A 23,348-nucleotide genomic window follows, 5' to 3' on the forward strand; every position below is an offset into this window, starting at 1 on the left:
AATTGCATAAATCCTGCTGAGCGATTCAAGCCCGAGACTGCTGCAGGGCTAGCGCTTTCAGCCCCTGGGAGGAAGGCAATCTCAGGAGAGGCAGAGCAACATCTGCTAGCCCAGGGCAAAGCAATTGAGCTTGGAGGTCACAGGCAGGCTGGGAGTCTGTGCCCCCAGAAAAAGGACGGCAGAAACACAGGAAAAGTCCAAGATCCATAAGCAAAGCCTTAGTCTCTCCTAGCTGTTCCCTCCATTATCAAATTCAATAAATAATCATTCTAATGCAGACTCAATTAATTTTTAAACTTTCCATTTCTTCTGTTTCACCCTAGCGGGACTGGTCACATCACAGAAATCTTTCTGCATTATTTTAATCCTTTCTAGACCAAGTTTTATGCAATAGGCTGGTCCATGCTTGCTCCATGCAACTTTGAACGACTCCAAGGTCACCAGCAGGTGCTGCTCATTTTTTCTTTTAATTATTTCAAGATTTTTCATTGTCAAGATACTCCAGGGGCTGCAACTGTTCCTGTCTGTCTCAGAAACCCGGCCCTAGATTCCAGAATACAGCCGAAGACAGAGGGGTGCAAAGCAAGACCTACACACGTTGACACAAGGCTGACATGTTCAGGACTTAGTAGGCTTCCAATCCATCAGCATCCAACGCTGTCTGTTCCTGAGTGAAACATCCCAAGTCAGCAATGATTAAGTCTGGCAATAGCCTTCCTGTATGACTTGTTTTTGCTGCTTTGGCAGCAGAGGGCTGACAGTCATGTGATGGCTACGAGTCCCGTGAGCGGCGAGAAGCTGGGACAGTGTACGCACAGTTATTCTTCTGGAGGAGGAGGACCGGCTCACAGACTAGTGCTGCTTTATTTAGCCTCTGTTCCCCATCACCTCTGCAGGGGGGTCTGAGGAATGGAAAATTTGGATCTGCACACGACAGATGTTTCACTTAAAAATCTGAGATATCAACCCTCTGAGCATGCCTGTCAGCTAGGTAAATTCAATGCATTAAACGTCAATGATCACCGGCATCTATGCTCATACTAAAAACACAAGTGTCTCTCTCTAGGAGGCAGACAGGTGCTGGGTCAGGCCAAGGATCCATCGCGGCCAGCATCCTATCTCAGATGATGGCCAACCCAAATCACCTGGAAGCACCCATCAGATCTTAAAAGGGGAGATCCCTTCCCTGTTGCTCATTCCCAGACATACGAGATAGCAATTCCCAAGCCTACCTGGCTAGGAAGCGTTAATGGATCTGTCCTCTAAAATACTTGTCCAAATCTTTTGTAAGCATGGTTATACTATTAACCATGCATTATCTGAAAAATATATTTGTTAAAGTAATTCTAAATCTGCTACCAGTCAGTTTCTTGGAGAGTCTAGTCCTGTTGCACCTCACTCGTGTTTTTATAAAACTCCATCCCCTCTCAGCTGCCTCTTGTCCAAGCTAAAAGGGCCGTACCCTGTTCCACCTCCCTCCAGAAGGCAGCCGAGCCATCTCCTCTCTCAGTTTTCTAGTTCTGCTTTATCTTTTAGAGACTGGGTGACCAGAACTGCAAACCGTGCTCAAGGTGCAGTCGCACCAGAAATCTTATCTGTACAGAAGTATTATTGTAAGAATATTGAGACAAATTCTTTTCCAAATAATTCCTAATGCTATATTGGCTTTTTTGACCACCACAATACACCGAGCTGAAGATTTTGATGGACTGTCCAGCGACACCAAGATGCTCCTGGTTCCTCAGCACCAGGGTAAGCTAATAGCCCATTTCCCAGAATATAGATAAAGTCCATAAACGGGGCATATATGGCAAACCCTAGGATCTTAGGCTAGCACATGTGTGTGCAGGAGCTTTGTCTAGGGGTACACAGGAGAGAGAATCTTAGTTCCCATGAGTGCCTCTTGGTTTTTTTTTATATTGAAAGTACTCTCTCCAACTGCACAAGCCTCCTGGAGTCTAAGGCAGAGAATTAGCATTTGAGCAATTCAGCGCCAACTGAGTAAACACTTCAGAGAGGCGTTCATCAAGGTGCCAACAAGAAATGCTGGTTACAGCCAAGCCGCCCAGCCCAGACTTGCTCTGCATAATTGGCAAAGTCCTTATTCAAGGAAACCACTTTCGGCTGTAGGAAAGGTTGTGGTGACGACGCACCAAACGGTGCCTCTGAGCTGAAGGACCTATGAAGCGATGAGGAACAGAGAAGCATGGGCGCTGGATGCGCCGAGCCAAAAAGATGGGCGTTCCCCATGCCAGTCTGCGTCAGCGTCCAGTCACAGTTAGTTACAGCTTCAGCAGTGGCACTCTCCTCCACACAGAACATATGTAAATATCTGGCCAAACCCTAGCAGGCCCGGAATTAAGTGTTAGGAGAGGACAAGCTTCCTGCCGACACCGCACCAAAGGCCAACAGCTTGCAAATCTACGATGGCATCATCTCATGACGTACCCAGAGACAGACCTGGATTTCTGATAAAGTTTACAGAAGGAACAGTGACCCAGAACAGGAGTTTGTGCATTTCAATGAAAGAGCCTGGCTCAACTCTACACTCGAGTTCTGGCAGCTCAAGGTCATCAGGAATTAGTGATCACAGAGAAGCCAACCCGCGACATCTCAGAGTCACACACAAACATGTCTGAACAGCAGATCCTGCCTCATGACAAAGGGACTGACCAGATGACCTTGAGGTATCTCCTAGTGCTCTCTTTTACTTTTATTTCATAACGAAACACAAGAATGATGAGAAGACATAGCCCCCCCCCCCCCCCCCCCTCAATCCTGATACCACTCTCTCAACAGGAAGAGGACGGATACCTAATGGACATCAATTAGCGATTCCTTCTGCTAAGCAGTTTTGACTTCAAATGGTGCATGTACACGCTCTCTCTGCTGCAGGGCCTGCATTATGGATTAGTTCACCTTTGCTTTTAGGCAAATCACTGACATCCTAGTTTTTAGGAAACTGCTAAAAGCTATTTCAGAAAACATATCCGATGGCTGTAGGATAATTAGTTCAGCTTGGACTTTATATTAAATGTTATCATTTTATTACATGCAATAGTGTTTATATTCTATGTTTACACTTCAATGTAATGTGTCAAATTTTGGGATCCACCCTATACAACTTATTTGAAAAAGGCAGAATAGGAATATATTAAATAAAAACCCATGCTACACATATACATCCATTCTGATACAAACAATGGAGGAGGCAGAGGTGGAATACCATCTGCACGCACAGACAGACAGTAAGGAGTTTAGCCGATGTATTTTAAGAGTGAGTTTGTAATTTGTGGCATTGCTGTTCTATTGCAGTTTGAAGGGAACCCAGTTGCAGTGAAAATCAGCCCTTTTCCAGTTTTGAAAGGACTTAAAACAAGCCTTGAGTGAGACAGCCAGTATACGCAGGAATAAGCAGAAGATTGCTGCGAGCGCTGAAATGAGGGACTGATCACTGCTAAAAGGTCCATCTTGCAATTCATCCCATATATAAACAGACAGAAATAGGCCAGTGAAAGCAAACACTACAAACCGCTGAAGGGGCTGACCAAGCACACGCCCAGAGTGCAATTCGCACTTGCTAAGCGTTGAAAACGCCTTTCTTGCTTTTTTTTTTTTTTTTTAGACACTTTTGGTTCATCCTTTGTACCTTCTAAAGATTATTTTTCATCCCTTATGTAAGTTTAATTACCTCTTTTGAGAACTATTCCGGGTCTAGATTTTCTTTTTACTTCTATTGTTCTAGCGTACAAGTCAGTTTTCTGTTCAACTACGTTTTTTGTTCACTGATCCTCATCTCTACCCAGTTCTCTCCCTTCAGCCTTGGGGTACTTTTCCCATTGGCACGTCTGAGGTCCAGAATCCTCACACCTTTTTTGGCCCAAAACTGCCAGGGTTCTTATAAATGAACTACCTTGTGATCACTGGACCCTAGGTGTTCACCCAATGCAACTTCTGCCACACTTTCTTTTGTCAGTATCAGGCCCCATGGTACTCTCTTACGTGTGGCTTCTTTAACAGTTGTCTTACGAGAATTCCCTAAAGGGAGTCCAGGATCTCCCCAATCCAGCTGCAACTGCAGCCAAGATGCCCCCAACACAGGACATTTGATAGAAAGAAGTCTCCAACCAGCAGTACTTCCCACTTAGTTGCTATCTTCTGCAAATCTCTATCCCACTCTACTTGCCGGACTGAAGCCCTGTTGAAAATCACCAATTCATTTTACATTTTATTAGATTTATGGATTGCCTAACACACAGGTGGTCTAGGCAATTAACAATTACATACATAAGTAAAACACAAGTAAAAATAATAAATATAAAATCATATTAAACATAAAATTTTACATAAAACTGAAATCCAATTAAAAGTTAATAAGCAAGTTTGAACAAAAATGTTCTAAAATTCTTAATAGAGTCAGCCTGTCTATTTCAAGAGGGAATGAATTCCAAAATTCGGGGCCTGCTACAGAGAAGGAATATTCACGAGTAAATTGGAGGCGTGCAATTTTTGGTGAGGGAACTTCAAGAAGAATACTCTGTGAAGAGCGCCAAGAACGCGCTGGTTGATAAAACTTTCAGGAATCATCATTGATAAGTTTGTATAATGAAAAATCTCTTGCCTATCTATTAACCACCCACAATGACCTCTCCCCTTTCCACTGCTGCAGTATGGAGTTCTGGTAATCATACTGGAATTTAAATAGAAATGAAAGTAATTATCACAGCATCATAAGAATAAGTAAAAGATGTAGTAGTCATCTCTGATGCCTATATTCAAGGATGATCTCTACCACAGATTTACAAACAAGTTGTGAAGGGGTTCAGGAGTCCAATCTGGGCATCACAAAACGACAGCATACAGTAAGCTATAAACATTGCTTTGTTGCCTGCTTACTAGGATATGTTCCCCTTTGCTTCTTTTCATCTTGAAGGGCAAGGCACTTCTTAAGGCAGGCTGCTGACTGATGAAGAACGTGGCACCATACAAGCCTGTGGGTAACATGTTTTTCCTAAGCTGTGGCCACCACATCCGTTTTCTTGAGATAAGCTTTCAGTATGTCCTACTACTGTTCCCTTCATCCACCCTAGCATCTTGTCTGAAAATAAAGGACTTGTCAGAAATCTGACATCTGCACACAATTCTTCAGTCCATTGGAGATGGTGCATGTGGATCACTGCCTCAATACCGATTACAGACTTCACTGAAAATGCTGGCATTACCGTGGCAATCTTCCCATTTGATGCAAAGACATTGTAGATGTACCGCTCCAGATTCTTGAAATGTCCGTAGGGCACTTCAGTTTTGCATGCATACAGGAGAAAAGGAATAATTACATTGTAGACCTGGATCTTTGCGGTCTTCTACAGGTCATGGTCAGTGAAAATGTGAACTTTTCCCAATGAAAGCACATGTGTACTGGATCCTGCCCTGAATCTTAATGTTGAGATCTGCCTCAGAGAGGTGGATATCAAGGTATGAGAAATACTCAACTGTCTCCAGAGTCTGTCCCTCCCTGGAGATTTGTGGTAGATTATTAGTAAGGCTTAAAGGCTGAGAGTGCAACTTTTCAATGGTAAATAAGACGTTGGTAGACTTCTGAAAAGAGATCATGTGTGGACTGAAGGTCAATTTCAGTATGTACTAGGATGGTACAGTCATCAGCGTACTGAAGATCAATAATGGATGCCTTGGAGATGAAAAAGATTAGTGAGCTATCAACTCTGTATGGGCTATCAGTGGTGAGCCAGACTTTAATGAAGACCAGAATGATTGATAAGAAAACAGAGTAATAACATACCTTTACAAACCACTGCAGAGAATGGTTGGCATCATATCATGAATTTGTATGACTTTAATAAAATTTGTAGAGTGGCTACCTTCCATAAGACTTCACAATTAACCAGCTTTGTCAAATCAATGGTCATATATAGATCATGATTTGCTTCTGACAATTTTCCTGCATTTGGCCGGCAACAAAGATCACACTGGTTATTCTGGGAGATGGTTTCACACCAATAAGATTGTGGTAGGACTTCCTCAAACAAACAAACATAAATAGTCAAGGAAGAGATAAGCGAGTATTTTCCCTGCAGTAGAGAGCAAAGTAATGCCATAATAACTTCCACATTTTGACTTGTTTCTTTTCTTAAAGCAGAGAATGTTGGCATTTTTTCAGGGCCTCTGGAATCTCCTCATTATACCAGAATTGAAGAGTTTGTGGCTTAAATGGCTTCACGTTCCCTAAGAGGCATCAGGTCAGCTTGTGCTCAGGGAGGTGCGGGACCAGTTGAGTCTGGATCATGAATAGCTCTTATCTTGGAAGGAAAAAACTCCTCATGTTGTGTTTGTAAGTGGAAAGCAGGATTTCTGTGGCTTTATCTTGCCACCACTCAGTTTTGATGTCACAGATTTTCCTTTGAGCTTCAGCTGCTGCTATGTTTTCTTTTGCTGGTTTGAAATACGTTACTAAAGCCAATGAGCTTTACTTTTCAGTCGAGCAGGCCCTGAATATCAGCATTTTACTCAAACTAATCTTGGCGCCCGCAGGTGATAAAGCCAATAGATTCGGTACATGCTGACAAAATGAGTTCTTAATCCCCTCTACAAACTTTCTCTGTCATAAACTTGGCCATAGTAAATAGTCTATTTTGAAAACACACTGCTAAACATTTTCAAATGACTAGGTCTGAAAGAAACTTGGGTTGAATTTCTTTTGCATTGATTTTGCCCTGCCTAGGACTATCCAGGTTGCCCAAACAAGTTGCTCAGCAGTTATCTGTTCCACACATGGTTGTGTGATAATATAATCAACGGGCTGCCAGTGTTTGCTGCAAGGGTCTCTCAGAGTTGTCTTATACTTGTCGCTTTGTCTTAAGATTGTGTTCCTGATGACCAGGCCATACTCTAAGTATTTATTTAGCAACATGATACCACCATACTTGCTTATTTCCCTCCCCAGTGGTGCTATTCCAAAGATTTGAATCGCACTCAGCTCTAGCATTTAAGTCACCAAGAATAATGAGCAGGAGATATCTATAGCTCAGTAGCAAGAAAAAGGTAATCTGAAGCAGGGACTTGCTTGTGTACAAAGTGTCACACAACCCACTAAGGTTTCAGCCGATTTTGTATCATTCCCATAAAGTACCACTCAAGTGGAAATTTCCCAGGTGCCAGATTGCCTAAAAGCCAAAAGCTGGAGCCTGCCGCTGACCTGAGACCAGGAGGAGCTACCACTACTGTGGTGGGCTCAAGCAGAGGAGAACAGCTGTAGCCCTAGGCTGCTCCACACCGGGAGAGAAGAGAAGATGGGAGTGGGGAAGAGAGACAAATAAAAAAGTAATTCAAAATAGTCCAAACCAAAAAAAACCAGCAAAAAATAATCCCAAGTTGTCAAAAGAAGAGATAGAGCAAAAATGAAAAAAAAAACCCCAAAATGAAAACACAGGCAAAACGAGGACAAAAAAAAGCAACAAAAAGTGCTAAACTAAGGAAAAAAAAAATGTGCAAAGAAAAACTAATAGTCCTGGTTCCAAAAAACATCGGCTGGTGCATACGTTTTCCAAATATTTTCCATTCATGGTGCCACCCACTTCCCCCCTTTACGTACCTTGTCCTTTCTGAACAATACATAAGCTGATGACTTTATCCCAGTTCTTTTGGCACCACATTTCTATAACAGCAAAGGTATCCAGGTCACCCTCTGCTCTTAGAAAATCGAAGACTGAGATTTTCTAATCTGGACTTCAAGCATTCATGAGCGTGGCCTTCCTGATTCATCTCATTTCCATTCCCTTCTGTGCTCTATGTACCCTCTCTCTCATTTTCAGACATTTGTGGGTTTCCCATCTTTGTAGATTTCTATTTCTCTACTTCATTATTCACTTGTAGGGGAGACACCTTGCTTCTCCCTCCTGCCATGTGCTAACCCCTTCTGTCAGTTTAAACATTTGCCAAAGAAGAATCTAGACTATTCAATAGGCCTTTAGACCTCACCCAGAAGGATTCAGACTCTCTTGTATAGTCCTAAATTCCTCCTGTGTCCCCAATCTTCTCCTCCTTCCACCACGTGTTAAAGCTCCTGGTGTGGACTATTCACGCCTCCCATTTAGCATAATAGGCAACACTTTAGAAAAAGGAACTGACTGGGTCAGCTGCCCCAAATCCTTCCCTCATTCTGAACTCCTTCTGCTCTAACTGTGCCCTCAGCCAAATTTCTTCAGCTATTTTGCAGTCTACAAATTTCCCTCTAGCATTACTAAATCTTTAACCAAGGCATGTTTTAAAGACATCGAAATCTTATTATATAGGATGAGAAATGGTGCAAAGGCTTCACTCTGAGTGAAAAACGTGAGAGAAGACAGTGGAACAGAGTCAGAGGGAGGTACTGGTGAGACAAAGATGGTCACTTGAGGAGAGAAAGGTGAAGAGAAAAACTCAGGAGACATAATTGGGTAAAGAGGACAGTTCTCATACAAATTTAGAGCAGGCTGCTGGTATCAAAAATGAACACTCAAAGGAGACAACACAAAAGCAATTAGAAGACCGAAACAAAATACTCTTCATGTATCAGAATAGCTTGAGGGTCCCAAGGCGACGACTTCAACTTTGAGAGTCATCATAACGGTGGAAGCAGCCAAAGAATAACATCATTCTACAGGTCCATTTTCCATTCTTTACTCTATGAAGCCAAATAGGAGAAAAATCCCCATTCTCAGTGGTGATTTTCTGAAAAAGAGATATTGGGTCAGAGCCAGCGGTGGCCTCCACTTTCCACCCCAGCTGCAAGGGGGGGGATGGGGGGAAAGCAACTTTCCACAGTTTGAAAATGTTCCAGGCTGGCAATCTGATAGAAAATCAGCACTACCTACTCCCGTCAAAATAACCAACTCCTACCACTTATCATAAAGCACTACCAGCTATACAGAGCGCTGTGCAGATAGTATCTGCCTAACACCTAGAATTTCTCACACCGCTAGTTCAGGTCAAACTAACATCCTATTCACATGGAAGGGCCTCCAGGCCTGTACCAATAACCCTGGTATGTTAAAGTGTGCATTGAGAATGTAAAAGATTATTTACATTACCCTGCCTTATGGGAGGAGTTCTTGTTGTTTTTAGAATATATAGAAACATAGAAATGACGGCAGAAAAAGACCAATCGGCCCATCTAGTCTGCCCAGCAAGCTTCTACACATTTCCCCATCCTTATCTGTTTCACCAACCACCAACTTCAGGGTAACTGTTGGTAACTGTTTGATTCAAACTTCCTGCCATCCCCTGTCATTGATGCAGAGAGTAATGTTGGAGTTGCATCAAAGGTGAGCATAAGGAGCTCTAGGGGGAAGAGTAGGTTATTCGGTTTTCGGTAGAGACCTCCTCTCTGGAAAGGTTCTCCAGCTTATCTTTTTTCCACTAATCCTATGGTTTCTTTTATTTTTGGGTTATTTCCCCCTTTTCCTCATGAAGGAAAGAAAGCTCAAGCCTCCCAAAAAGCTTTGTGATTAAGGCTCTGCAGCTGTGACTGATTTTGGAAGGTTTGCATCTCAAGCAGACAAGAGCAGAAACATTCCTGAGGGACTATGGTGCTTACCAGCATAAGCGAGATAGTGACAAAGGAGCAGGGCCAGTGCTTCCATTAGACAAACTAGGCGGTCGCCGCGACAGGCCCAAGGATAAAGAGGAGAGGGAAAAAAAAAAAGACAAAAAAACAAGCAAACACAAAATCCAAATAGACAAGATAAAAGATCCAAAAATGACAACACAAAAAAGAAAGCAAAAGATATAAACCAAAATATAGACAAAAACAGCGAAAAACTCAATATTCCAAAAATAAGACAACAAAACAAAAAAGCAAGCATTTTCAAAAGAAATTACAAGAACAACATCTTTGCCCCCGGCTCCTAAGAATTACGGCTGGCACTCAAGTTTTCTAAATATTTTTCCACTCCTGCATCCAAGTGTCAATTGGACCGTTAGATGATCAAGGGGCACTTAGAGAAGATAAGGCCATCGCAGAAAGATTAAACCATTTCTTTGCTTCGGTGTTTACTGAAGAGGATGTTGGGGATATAACCGTTCCGGAGAAGGTAGGCCTGATTGACAAACCTGGACCGGATGGTATACACCCCAGGGTTCTGAAGGAACTAAAAAATGAAGTTTCAGATCTGTTAGTAAAAATTTGTAACCTATCATTAAAATCATCCATTGTACCTAAAGTCTGGAGGATAGCTAATGTAACCCCAATATTTAAAAAGGGCTCCAGGGGCGATCTGGGAAACTACAGCCCGGTTAGCCTGACATCAGAGCCAGGAAAAATAGTGGAAAGTGTTCTAAACATCAAAATCACAGAACATATAGAAAGACATGGTTATTGGAACAAAGTCAGCATGGCTTTACCCAGGGCAAGTCTTGCCTCACAATTCTGCTTCACTTTTTTGAAGGAGTTAATAAACATGTAGATACAGATGAATCGGTAGATGTGGTATATTTAGATTTTCAGAAGGCATCTGACAAAAGTTCCTCATGAGAGGCTTCTAGGAAAAGTAAAAAAAGGTTATGGGATAGGTGGCGATGTCCTTTCATGGATTGCAAACTGGCTAAAAGACAGGAAACAGAGAGTAGGATTAAATGGACAATTTTCTCAGTGGAGGGGAGTGGGCAGTGGAGTGCCTCAGGGATCTGTACTGGGACCCGTGCTTTTCAATATCATTATAAATGATGTGGAATGGAATACAACGAATGAGGTAATCAAATTTGCAGATGATACAAAATTATTCAGAGTAGTTAAATCACAAGTGGATTGTGATAAATTGCAGGAAGACCTTGTGAGACTGGAAAATTGGGCATCAAAATGGCAGATGAAATGTAATGTGGATAAGTGCAAGGTGATGCATATAGGGAAAAATAACCCATGCTATAGTTAGACAATGTTAGTTTCTAATATGGAACCTACTACCCAACAAAGATCTAGGCGTCATAGTGGATAACACATTGAAATCATTGGTTCAGTGTGCTGTGGCAGTCAAAAAAGCAAACAATGTTGGGAATTATTAGAAAGAGAATGGTGAATAAAACGGAAAATGTCATAATGCCTCTGTATCGCTCCATGGTGAGACCGCACCTTGAATACTATGTACAATTCTGGTTGCCGCATCTCAAAAAAGATATAATTGTGATGGAGAAGGTACAGAGAAGGGCTACCAAAATGATAAAGGGGATGGAACAGCTCCCCTATGAGGAAAGACTAAAGAGGTTAGGGCTGTTCAGCTTGGAGAAGAGACGGCTGAGGGGGGATATTATAGAGGTGTTTAAAATGATGAGAGGTCTAGAACAGGTTAATGTGAATCAGTTATTTACTCTTTCAGATAATAGAAAGACTAGGGGACACTCCATGAAGTTAGCATGTGGCACATTTAAAACTAAAGCGGAGAAAGTTCTTTTTCACTCAACGCATAATTAAACCTGGAATTTGTTGCCAGGGGATGTGGTTAGTGCAGTTAGTGTAGCTGGATTTAAAAAAGGATTGGATAAGTCAATTACCTGCTATTAAGTTGACTTAGAAAATAATCACTGCTATTACTAGCAACAGTAGCATGGAATAGACTTAGTTTGGGGGTATTTGATAGGTTCTTATGGCCTGGCTTGGCCACTGTTGGAAACAGGATGCTGGGCTTGATGGACCCTTGGTCTGACCCAGTATGGCATGTTCTTATGATGGCTTCCCGCAATTCTGTGAGAAACAGCAAGTCCTGTAGCATCACAAGTGACTGGGGGCTGTAACGATGCCTCACCTACTCCCATACTATCAGAGGAGCCATGCACAGTTAATGATTTAAGCCTTGCTGCTGACCATGCAAGGACCTGGGCCCACAAATGGTCATTATTGATCTACACTGGCGTGATGGACACGAAATGATGACCAAACTGATTCCACTGACCACCGCTCTACTACTATCAGCCAACATCTCATCCAGTTTGTAATTTCTCATCCAGTCTGACCAGCTTGCTCATCAGTCTTCTATGTGAAGCAGTGCTGAAGACCACATCTACTATAGCTGTCCCCTGCTCTCCTCAAGCTACTTCTTTGGTTTCTTCATTAAAGGATTCAATCAAATGTTCGGCAAGACCTTCCTTTTATGATCCATATTAGGTTACATAACCCACTGGCTTCAAGGCTGCTTTTAAAACTTAAAACCTAGCTCTCCATGATCCTAGATGTCACTTTATCAGGGGAGAGTTTCCTACTAATGAACGTCAAAACATGCCAGAGACCCGCTGGGTCATCTCCCAGCAGGGGGTTTATCGCCTGTCCTGAGAGGATGATGGGCCTACACCATGCACTTCTTTTTATGACTATGTACATGGGAAGTCTGCTTGCCCTGCATTTCTAATTAGAAAAAGTACATTTATTTTACAGGACATTTAATCCTTCCGGTCTGGACAGGGACTGAACGTTTGGTAACTCCTGTGGGGTCAAGTAGTAGGGCATTAACCTCCCCTTCTTATACAGGTTCTCAGCCTCAGCGAGACTTGTCCTCAGCATAGCCTGGGCCTGCATTTGATCTTGGCCAAAAAGAGGCTTAAGTTCCAGGGGGTTCTACTCGACAGAAGCCTCCCTGAACTTCACAGCTCTTCTCATGCTTCTATGGTTTTGATGCAGATTGTTGTAACTCGCGTGGAGTTCAGGTTTTGTCTGGAGAAAGGCTTGCTTAAACTAAAAAAAAAAATTAAGTGGTAGCTAAACATGTCTCTCTCACACTAAGGGTTCATTCCCTTTGTTAGGACTAACAAGGGAAGGGGGTGAGTGCTTTAAACCAGCTCTTAAACTGGTCAAGGCTTTCAGCAGCAGGCTGCTTTCCATCCTCCTGCTCAGATTAAGCTGTATGGGGCAAGAAATGGTTCGCTGCTGCCCATCATCCTCTCCAGATAGGTAAACTCCCTGCTGGGAGATGACCCTAACAGTAGTGGCGTGGCTGCATCAGGCTTTCGGGAAGACAGTGGGGTAAGCTGCAAGGAAAGCCCATGGTTAAAACCCAAAGTTCAATGAGCACGGAAAGGCCGGTTGTTTTAGACAATGGATTTGCTAGTTTTTGTAGCTGTGTGGATTATTAGGAAACTTGACAATAGGACGTGATAGGGGACCACGGTGCTGGCTTTAGTGGTGGGCTTGTAAGAATCACAGAAGAAGATGACTAGGCCTGAAATGGTCAATCAGTGGAGCGGGTAGTGGTCCCACTCCATAAGCTATTCAAGGACACCAACATTCTGACGACAACCAGCTATAATGGTCCCTGGGCCCTGATCCTAATTGGGCAATCTCTGACTTCAACTCTGGCCTAGAAAAGTCTCAAACTGGTTGCTCCACAATGAACTGAAATTGACACCCCCCCACCCAAAATCAGAAGTCCTGTGGATTGGGAAACAGCATCATACCTCCAGCCACTTGAGTGTGAACCTAGATGCAACTTCCTTCCCATTCTCTCACCAGGTTAGAAGCTTGGGTTACCCTCCTGTACGCCAAACTCACCACTGACGCCCAAATTCTGTCAATAACCAAAGCCACTTTCTTCCAGTTACACCAAATGTGCCATCTTCGTCCCCTCTTAGATGATCATGCATTTGCAACAGTGATCCAGGCCCGGGTTATCACCTGCCTGGACTATCGCTATGCTCTATACAGCGGACTACCCAAGAAACTTGACCACCGCCTACAGCTCATGCAAAATGCAGCTGCTCAAACTATACCAAAGGCCAGAAAAATATGACCACATCACCCCCTCCTCAGATCTCTACACTGGCTCCCGCACATTACTGGGCAGTGGTCAAAACCCTGGTCCTTACATTCAAGGCCCAACACCTGCCTATCTGACAATCATCTCTCCCCCTACACACTCACCCACCCTCTGCGCTTACTACCTAAGGTTGTTGTGCCGGCCCCCAAAGAAATAAAATCCACAACCACCAGGAAAAGAACCTTTACAGGCTCAGCCCCTACCCTCTGGAACTCACGTCCATGTGAAATCACTCATGTTTGTTCCCTTACACCCCTGCCTTCAGAATCCATATAATCCCGCAAGCCTTCTCTGCACTGCTCTCAGATTCTGAACTGGAGCCGGTAAACTATTTCCCTAAATTCAGTTATTGATTTGCATATTGCAACCTGTTTACTGTCAGTTGTCACCTGTTGTATATCCTGTTCTTTATAGATGATTCCTTTTCTCTGTAGATCGGTTCCTATTCATTGTAATTCAGTTCCCTGTCACAGCCTTTGAACTCGCACGGTGGAAAAGCATGATCGTAAACAGATGACGGCAGTGGCCAGTACGTATTTGATTTATATTCCGCTTTTTTGGCTCTTCAAAGCGGATTACATTCAGGTACTGTAGATATTTCACAGATTCTGGGCAGTGGTGGGAAAGATGGGCTGGATGGGGAGATAGTGCTAAGTTGAGTACAGAAAGGTACATGGCTCATCTACTCAGAGCGGAAGAATTGCAACACGGAAGACTGAATGGGCCAGTTTGGTCTTTTTCTGCCATCATTCACTATGTTACTAACAAACTCTAACACACTTCATTTTCAGACTAAAAGCTTTTAAATATTCCTAGGCAAATCCCTTCTCTTTTTCCAAAAATGGAACACGTTAACCACATTTTTACAAGGTCTGGGTTTTTCCAGTAACGTTTTCCACTTCCCATTTTTTTCTTGCCTGATAGTTCGTCCTGTCTCTTCTAGCTCAATCGGAACCAGATCCGGTGCCTTCATGTGTCACTACCTAAGGATTTTTCCCTCTTGACAGACAAACCCTTTCCCTCCTTCCCACTGTTTCTAGCCTGGTCACGTCCTGAGGCTCAGAATCCTGCACCAGGCCTGCTCTAAATCCAACCACCAGGCATCGCTCATTGATGACCCCGCCTCCCTCGCCTCTCCCCTAGAGGCCACAAGTGCCACCTTTACAGAATCTCGAGCTGACCCAGGGTGCGGAAGACCTGATCGTGAATTGAACCAGGGACCCTGGCAGAAGTTGGAGCCCAGACACTTTACAAATTATGGATCATTATCTGGCAAGACAGCATGAGGCTTCCACCAAGCAAGTTATTTAAACTGTGAAATTGTTGAGATAACGACAGTTAGCCTAGAGCAGCCCTTGGCCTATCCCGAGTCCCATTTTCTCCTTCTGAATCTGGGCCTCCAGAGCTCCCACCAGTGCTTGCTTTTATGATATTCACAATGAATATTTAAGACATTTATCTGCCTGCTCAATGAGCCTGATTGCTTTGCAAATTCTGGACACCCTGAAATAAAAACCAGGTGCTTCTTGTGGACTGGATTTGGGAAACATGGCCTTCAAAAATACAGAAAGAGGCTAATCCAATGGCTCCTGGCAGTGTGGCACATTGTTATGCAGAGGGACCGGGTCCTTTTGCTCATGTCTTCTGGTCAGCTGGAGCTAGGGTGCTGCAGAAGTAGCATCAGCAGTCCCTGGTGCAGGGAGGGGAGTTGTAGTTATCGTGCAATGACATCACTGGCAGGCTTCCTGAAGGAGCCCTGATGCCTGGATCTTGGCCGAAGGCTATCGCTGCAATGGCTATACTAAAGTAAGTTGAAAGGGGACATAAAATATGGGAAAAAATCCCTGGATAGTTTGCACATGAAGGCTCATGGTGCCACAACCCTGCCCTGGTTTTGATTAAACCAGCAGCCCCAAGCAGGTGGCAGCAGTAGAGCAACAGGTTAAAAAAAAACTAACCCAGGAATCTTTGGCCACCTCCTTTGGTTTTAGTAAGGGTTAGTTACTCCAGCAAGGCCACTGGAAAGGCTAATCTGCATCATGGGAGGTCACTACAGGTCACACACAGGGCTGGGAAAGCTGCCAACTTCACAAGGAAGATATCACTCAACCCCCAAGTTCATAAGAAGCAAACTCAGTCCTCACCTGTCTCCCACAAGTATGCCAGAAAAGGTTTAAATCTAACTGGTTAGTTTAAACTGGTTCAGAAATCCCTGCAACATAGGGCACACATAAAAGCTAACAAGGTGGTGGATGCCTGGAATGCCCTTCCAGAGGAAGTAGTGAAGGCTTTCAAAGGGGCATGGGATAAACACTGTGGATCTATAAAGGCTAGAAGATGGGAATGAAGAGAAAAGCCATGGGGGTGGCTTGCTGGAATGGAGGCTACTATCTGGTAATTACTACCTTTACTCAAAAAGCCTTCACACGGTTAATGCAACTCCAACATTGCTCTCTGCTTCAATGGCAAGGGGAAATGTGGAAAAGAGGATTTGCATTCAGACAACAACCAACAAAGACTGAACTACACAGTCTGGGTAAACAAATAAGCATGGGGATAGCTTGTTTATTGTGGTGGTTACTACCCTAAACCAATTAAGCCTGATTCTTCACTTTGAAATCATATACAGGGTTGCTCTCTGCTTCAATGGCAGGGGGAAATGTTGAAAAGAGGATTTATATTCAAACAACATCCAACAAGGGATGGATCTGTGCAGTCTGGGTAAACAAGCATCGGGGTAACTTGCTTGATGCGGCGGTTACTACTTGTAACCATTAAGCCTTATGCTCACCTTTGAAGCAACTCCAACATTACTCTCTGCATCAATGGCAGAGGATGGCAGGAAATTTGAATCAAGAGCCCTGAACTTGGTGGTCGGTGAAACAGATAAGTATGGGAAAATAAGTGTGGGAGCTTGCTGGGCAGACTGGATGGGCTGATTGGTCTTTTTCTGCCATCATTTCTATGTTAAGGTAGAAACATGACTGCAGAAAAAGACTGTCTAATCTGCCCCATTAATTTAATTTTATGATTCCCATCACTCCTTTGGAGATCCCTGTATTTATCTTGAATTCAGATAGTTTCTGTCTGGACCACCTCCACTGGGAGGCTGTTCCACCCTCTCTATAAGGAAATATTTCCTAAACGTACTCCTTAGTCTACCTCATCGCATGACCCCTCGTTCTTTCCGTTGAAGGAGGCCCGACTCCTGTGCATGTAAACCTCAGATAAAATTGTCTCTATTATACCTCCCCTATCTCCCCTTTCCTCTTGGGTGTAAATGTTTAGATCTAAGTCTATTCCCATATGCTTTAGAATCAACCTCCGACTGTACCATCATTGCAACAAGGAAAAAAATCTTAACCATGTAAACTGAAACAGTACGACGCAAATATTACATAAAAAAGAAAAACATTATAGCCTGTCTGGTAGCGCCGTGCACTGCCATATAGAGGACTGGGATCGATTCTCCCGGTCCTCTGCAGGCTGGGCTAATGCTTGCCAGCAGTCTGGCCACTTCTCTGGATCTACTTTCGGGGTACGGCTGTTATTCACTGCAATCATCACAGGGCAGCCCCATGGCTTTCAGTGCGAGAATATGCGTTGGTAACCCCGATACAAGCCCTACAATGGGCCATTCCCATCCGTAATCCCATGCACTTTTCCAGCAACCTCCCTTCTATCCACCGGCTAAGATGGCCACGGCAAGCAAGGATCTTCAGATTCAATACAGTCCCTGGGCCCGGGGAGTGAGGGCTGGGCCCTGCCCGGCAAACTCCCCAGGGGGGAGGGGGGGGGGAGATAACCCAGGCCGCACCCTTCGCCCAGCACGGGGCAGGACGAGCTCCCCGGCACAGGAGGCCGAAATCCAAGGAAACCGGGGCCAGGCCCGCCGTCTCCTCCGCCCGAGCAGGGGAAAGGGAAGGGCGCTGGAGCCCGGAGTCTAGGGGCAGCGGCCGGGCAGTATCGGCCACTCCTCGCCTACCGACACTGGAAGGGGGTGGGGGGTTCCCCCCCCCCGATCCAGGCGCCCCCTCGCCGCTCACCTTCTTGACGGACAGGGAGATGTTCTCCAGGATGCGGTCCTTCACTTCCCGCGGCTCCATGGGGGCCTCCGTCCCGCCGGCTCCTCACGATCCTTCCCAGCGGCACAGCATCGCGGCCAGGGCTGAGCCACAACAGCCCGAGCTCGTGATGGGAAATGGGCCGAGCCAGCCGCTGATGTCAGCCGCAGCGAGGCAGGCAGGCCGGGCTCCTCCTACCGCCAGGCCCCGGGCTGCGCGCAGCCGGAGCGGGAGGCCGGGCTCCCGCTGCAGCCACCCCTCCAAGGTGGGGCAAGCTGGGCCGCTTCGGCCGCCCGCCCCCAGTTGAGCAATGTTTGGGATATCCCCTCATCAGAATTCATTTATGAATTTCAGCAAAGGGTAGAAAGAAAAAAAAAACCCTGCATTGTTCTTCACGACTTGGCTTGGTCTTAGCCATCTATTTTTCCTTTGAAAATCAAAAACTATGCTGCTGGCCATAGCAACGGTAATATTCATAAGACTGGGCGTCCACGCAGAGGGGCAGTAGGATAAATTGCTTAAGGCTCATATGACCCTGTTTGTCACGTACAAAAAGCTACTTGCACCCTCTATCTGAAAAGAGTATCAGAGAGGCCCAGCAGATTTTAAGCCAGCTCCCCCCATGCTGCAGTCCTTAGTCGTCATCAACTCTTTAGAAGTAATTATTCACCTTTACAAATCCAAGTTCAATGCGTGTTACAAAACTCTATTGCAATACTGATAGGAAAGTCTATCAAAAGGAGAGGATGTAATTACAGTGCACCTACTGACTCCCCAGCCCCCCCATGAGGGGAACCTTGCCTCCCCCCACTCGAGGTTCCTCCGGGTCTCCCAGCCCCCTTTCTCTTTACCCTGGGTGAGTTAAGGTCTGCAGGGGTAGGAGTATTGTTGACTCACTCCTGCCCCAGGTATCTATGATTGTTCTAGCAGAGCCATGCGCTTCATCTGTACCTCAGCAGCTGGTCCTCCCATGCAATGGAGGGAAATAATGTGTATGGTCCGCCCCAGTGAGAGACAGACACACACACACACAAATATCTGGACTAGGGGAGGAAATGCAAAGAGCATGCCAAAGCCCTGATGCATATCAAAGGTTGAGAACAAGAAACTAAAAAGGTATGTCCCTTTCCCCCTCCTCAATTTATACAGATTCTGAAACATTTACTCCAGCACCACAGGAAAAGTTTAATAAATGGGGCAAGAGGGTTGTAGTATACATAGCAGCTGATTTCTATCAGAAGAATCATTTGGAAAATAAATGTAGGATAAAATACAGCCCAAAATGGGCATAAACATTTTCCTGACCCAGGGAAAGTAATCTGACAGCCCTCATGGAGAAAGCAATAAACCTGCCAAAGAACTTGAGTATTTTGATTAAGGTAAGCCTCAGAATTTTCATGCACAAGTCATGAAACTATTAGCTGTACCTTATCAAAAAATGAAATCCTTTCAGGGTGCAGAGCTTCCTCCCCCTTTTCTGGGCTGCACAGCTGGAGCACCAGGACCTTCAACACCTGACAACCAATACTCCATTTCCATGAAGACAGCAGCTTAGGGCAGCTTTGACCTGTTACCTACCATAGCCATGAGCTTGGCCAACGGGAAGCCACATGTGCCACCTTTCATCCCAATGAAATGGTCTCACATTTTTTCACAGCTCTATGGGGGAGCAGTCTGGGGCACCATGAAGATGCTAACAAACGGCAGCTCTGAAGGCAAATGCTAATAAAACTAGAGCAGCACCCAGAGAGGTGGATGAACTCCAGCACAAGTGAGATCATAGGTGATCTGTAAGGTCAACAACATCAGACACTGACAGGCGCTTCTCTCTCCAGGAAGATCTTGTGTCCCTGAACAGTGTTGCTGAGGAGACATTAAGCCTGCTTGCAGCCCTGAATAATCTTATCCTGGTAAGTGACAAGTTTTACCGTACCCTTATAGAAGTGCATCCTGTCACCTTAGATCAGGAGTTCTAGCAGTAGGAGGGTGAGGCAGCAAGTGCCCTCCAAAATACCCCTGCTGCAATCATATTGCCCAGGCAGAAAGGAAGAGAGAGAGAGAGACGTACGTGGTGCCATGGGTTAAGAACATGCCAGCAGCCTACCTACACCAGCATGAAAAAGACCTCCATGGTGGCATGGGTTCATGACATATCAGCAGAGTTCCCACCCTCTAATGGCAGAAAGGTAATGATGGCCCAGTGAGGTTCCCACCCCCCACTGTCAAGCGTGGTACATATGTTAGATCGTATGCATTTCTGAAGAGAAATGTTTTCAGCTCACGTCTGAACCTATTTCTTTCAATTAACAGACGTAGGGAACCTGGTAGAGAATTTCAGTGTTTGGGGCCTGCTATAGAAAACATTCTGTCTCTTATTTGCTTTAGATGAGTGTTTCACATTGATCATAGGGGCTGCTGTGCTGTGTAGGGTTGGAGATTCACACCTATAAAGTACTCATTCCCTTTGTGGATGATGTTACTAATTAGAATTAGTACTTTATACTGGATTCTAGCTTGTACTGGCAGCCAGTGTAGCACTATCAATGATGTGGCCAAATTTCCTTGCTGCTAATTGGAGTCTTGCAGAAGCATTGTGTAGTAACTGTAGTAGTTTAAGAAGTCCTGAAGAAAGGCCTTAGTATTAAGGAGTTGCTGTAATCTATATTGGAGAAAAGTAGTTTGTAACACAGGGCGGAAGTCCTGGAATGTTAGTAATGGCTTTAATCGATGTAGTATTCTCACTTTGGAGGAGCTGGTTTTAACTAATTTATATGTGCTTTTCATGGTAATGTTCTCGTCCATCTGTATTCCTAGGTTGCATACTTGTTCAGAGGCTGTAATCTGAAAATTACCCCAGGGGGCGGTGTTTGCTGTGGAGGGAGTTTCTCTTTTTAGCCATACAATTTCAGTTTTATTTGTGTTTAGTGTTAGTTTAAGCTTTGCCAGTTCATGCCTTCATGCATGTTCAGTGTGGATGCTGTATTTTCAATTGATTAGTGTAAGGGATGTAGAAGTGAATGTCATCTGCATCTAAGAAGTTGACACCTAATTTTGCTAGTAATGTACAGAAAGGAAGCATATTCCAGAGGGACCCAAGACTCTGTAACTTTTGGAGCAAGCCAGTCTTTTAGAGGCTGAAGTATAGCTGCCCAATAGGATAAATGCTCGTTAGGGAGGAACACTCCTCCACTGCTCTTCCATTTACACAAGGGTCATAGTTTCATTCTGGCTTGGGGGGGGGGAGGGGTTATTCCAAAAAAATCTGATTTTATGCCCATTAAATTCTGTAAAAGAGTAACAGTCTGGGAAATATGTTCATTTTAAGAAGGTTGATCCCACTCATCTTATGTAAAGATCTGCACACTTCTTCATGTTAAATTATATTCTAAGTGGCTTTAACTGAAATTTTGTTCTATGCTGTATCTGAGATCAAGTTAAAGAGCTCAAGCTCCTTACCTGGGTGTATCATTTTTCTAAAAGTCAGTAGGCCGCCCTTCCCGCAACGCATCAAGGCAATGTACAGTAATAATACGTTCAGGCAGAAGCTCTCCCATTCCCAGTCATAAAAATGCACTCCTACCTCTGCCACATCCTCCAGGAGCAAAGGCCACATTTTGTGTGTTGACTGAACAAATACTTAAATTTATTTTCAGTCTGTTGTTGGTTTTTTTAGGGAGTGTCCCTTAGTCCCAGTACTGTTTGGTAGTGTAAAACTCTCTATTGACTTTTTCCCTATTAACCACTCATGACTTTATAAACCTCTGCCAAATCCCGTGTCTTCTCTCTTCCAAGTTAAAGAACCCTAGCCTGTTTAGGTTTCATTCATAAAGGAGCCGTCCTACCCCCTTGATCATTTTTGTTTCCCTTCTCTGTACCTTTTCTACTTCTGCTATGTCTTTTTTTTAGATATGGGGAGATCAGAACTGCGCACAAAAGTGGGGTCGCACTGTGGATCCCTAGAGTGCGTTATGATTTCTCAGCTTTATTCCCCCTTCCCTTCTGAGTAACTCCCAACATTTTATTTGCTCCTTGATCCTTGCTGCACACTGAGCTGAGGCGTTCACGGTTTCCAATACACTTCTAAAGAATTTAAGGGACCCAAGAATATTCCTTTCCCACCTGACAAACTAAAAGTGAATGTTTTCTTTCAATGCATCCTGCAGTACTTAGAACAGCGGGAGCTTTTACCCTTACATATTCTGCAACATGTTGTCCATAAGGGTCTGCAGGACATTTCTGAGGACCCCACCAATTAACTGACTTTTTGATTATACTGAATTTATTTTCTGAAGGTTTCGGAAGTTGCCAAGGTCCATTTTGTTAACGAAAGCTGTTTCACTTAATTTGCTTTTTGTTGTTGTGACACTTTTTTCTTTTTTCACTTGTTTTGGATTTTACATTTAATTTTTCACCTTTCCAAATCAATGTTCAAGGTGAGTTATAAATTCAGGTACAGTGCGCAGATCCCTGCCTGAGAGGGCTTACAATATAAGTTGTATCTGAGGCAATGCAAGCTGAAGTGTCTTGCCCAAGGTGACAAGATCGTCAGTGGAAGGAGCAGGACTGGGATCCTGGCTTCCCCGGCTTTCAGCCTGATGCTCCAACCACTAGGCTACTCCTCTGTCCACGGTTTGAGGCTTAGTCCTAATGGTGGAGCCATTATTTCTTTTATAATTTTTAGGCCTGCTTTTCCTCATTTGATTGTGGATCCTTTTAGATTAGAAAATCACTGTAGAATCTATTTATTTTTTAGTTTTATATCATGGATTTCTTTTTAGCCTACTTTGTAAGTGGCGGAAGCGATCAACCTGTCTTAACCTATCCACACCAAATTTACAGGGCAGGGCAGAAGGGACATGAGGATTCTGACAAGGCTGTTGGTTTTTTGATCCACCTATTCCACACCACTCTCATCCCCCTAATAACTGCATGTTTTGTATCCAAGTCATAGCAGAGGGTCATGTAAGGGATATTGTTTCAGGGGATCCATCTTTCTCCATGAACAAGCATGTGCAATTATGCTAATAACTTTTTTGTTTTTCATCTTATAAGATGTAAGGGGTCGATGAGACAGTATTTGGGGGGGGGGGATTCATATAGTCCATTAACTCCCCTACCCACGTTTTGGTTTTGCATCCAATGCACACCAGATTTTCAGATGGGGGGGGGGGGGGGGGGGGGGGGAGACGGACAGCCAAACGGAGTATTTTCTTTTCTATATACATAGAGCTGTGCGCTTCTAGAAAGTCAGCTTCCTTTGTTCCATGTGGAAATTCTAGGTTCATAAGCAAATGCTGCGTGGTTCTGTGAGCTTATATATTTGAAAATCTAATAAATAATGGCAGCAAGTTTCAAAAAAGTGTCTGGGCAGATACAAAGTCTGCAGGTACTTTTACCAAGTATTTTGTGCCAGTTCTAAAGGGGAAATTAAGCGTGTGCTTTCCCTGTGAAAATTGTGCCGCATCTGCTTTTTCTGTAGGTACTTTTGCCA

The 23,348-nt window shown here is 44.2% G+C and overlaps 1 protein-coding gene across 1 annotated transcript in view; it reads right to left on the reverse strand.

Moving 5' to 3' along the window:
• PLEKHM2 (pleckstrin homology and RUN domain containing M2) overlaps window positions 1–18,149 on the reverse strand; it is a 66,937-nt gene extending 48,788 nt beyond the window's left edge. Inside the window, exon 1 of the mRNA XM_029577877.1 lies at window positions 17,840–18,149. Coding sequence (XP_029433737.1) covers window positions 17,840–17,899 — 60 coding nt within the window. The 5' untranslated portion in view covers window positions 17,900–18,149. The remainder of the gene's footprint in view (window positions 1–17,839) is intronic.
• Window positions 18,150–23,348: the final 5,199 nt, after the last annotated feature.

The sequence above is a fragment of the Rhinatrema bivittatum genome, chromosome 15, assembly GCF_901001135.1.
Source record: "Rhinatrema bivittatum chromosome 15, aRhiBiv1.1, whole genome shotgun sequence".
Taxonomy (NCBI): Eukaryota; Metazoa; Chordata; class Amphibia; order Gymnophiona; family Rhinatrematidae; genus Rhinatrema; species Rhinatrema bivittatum.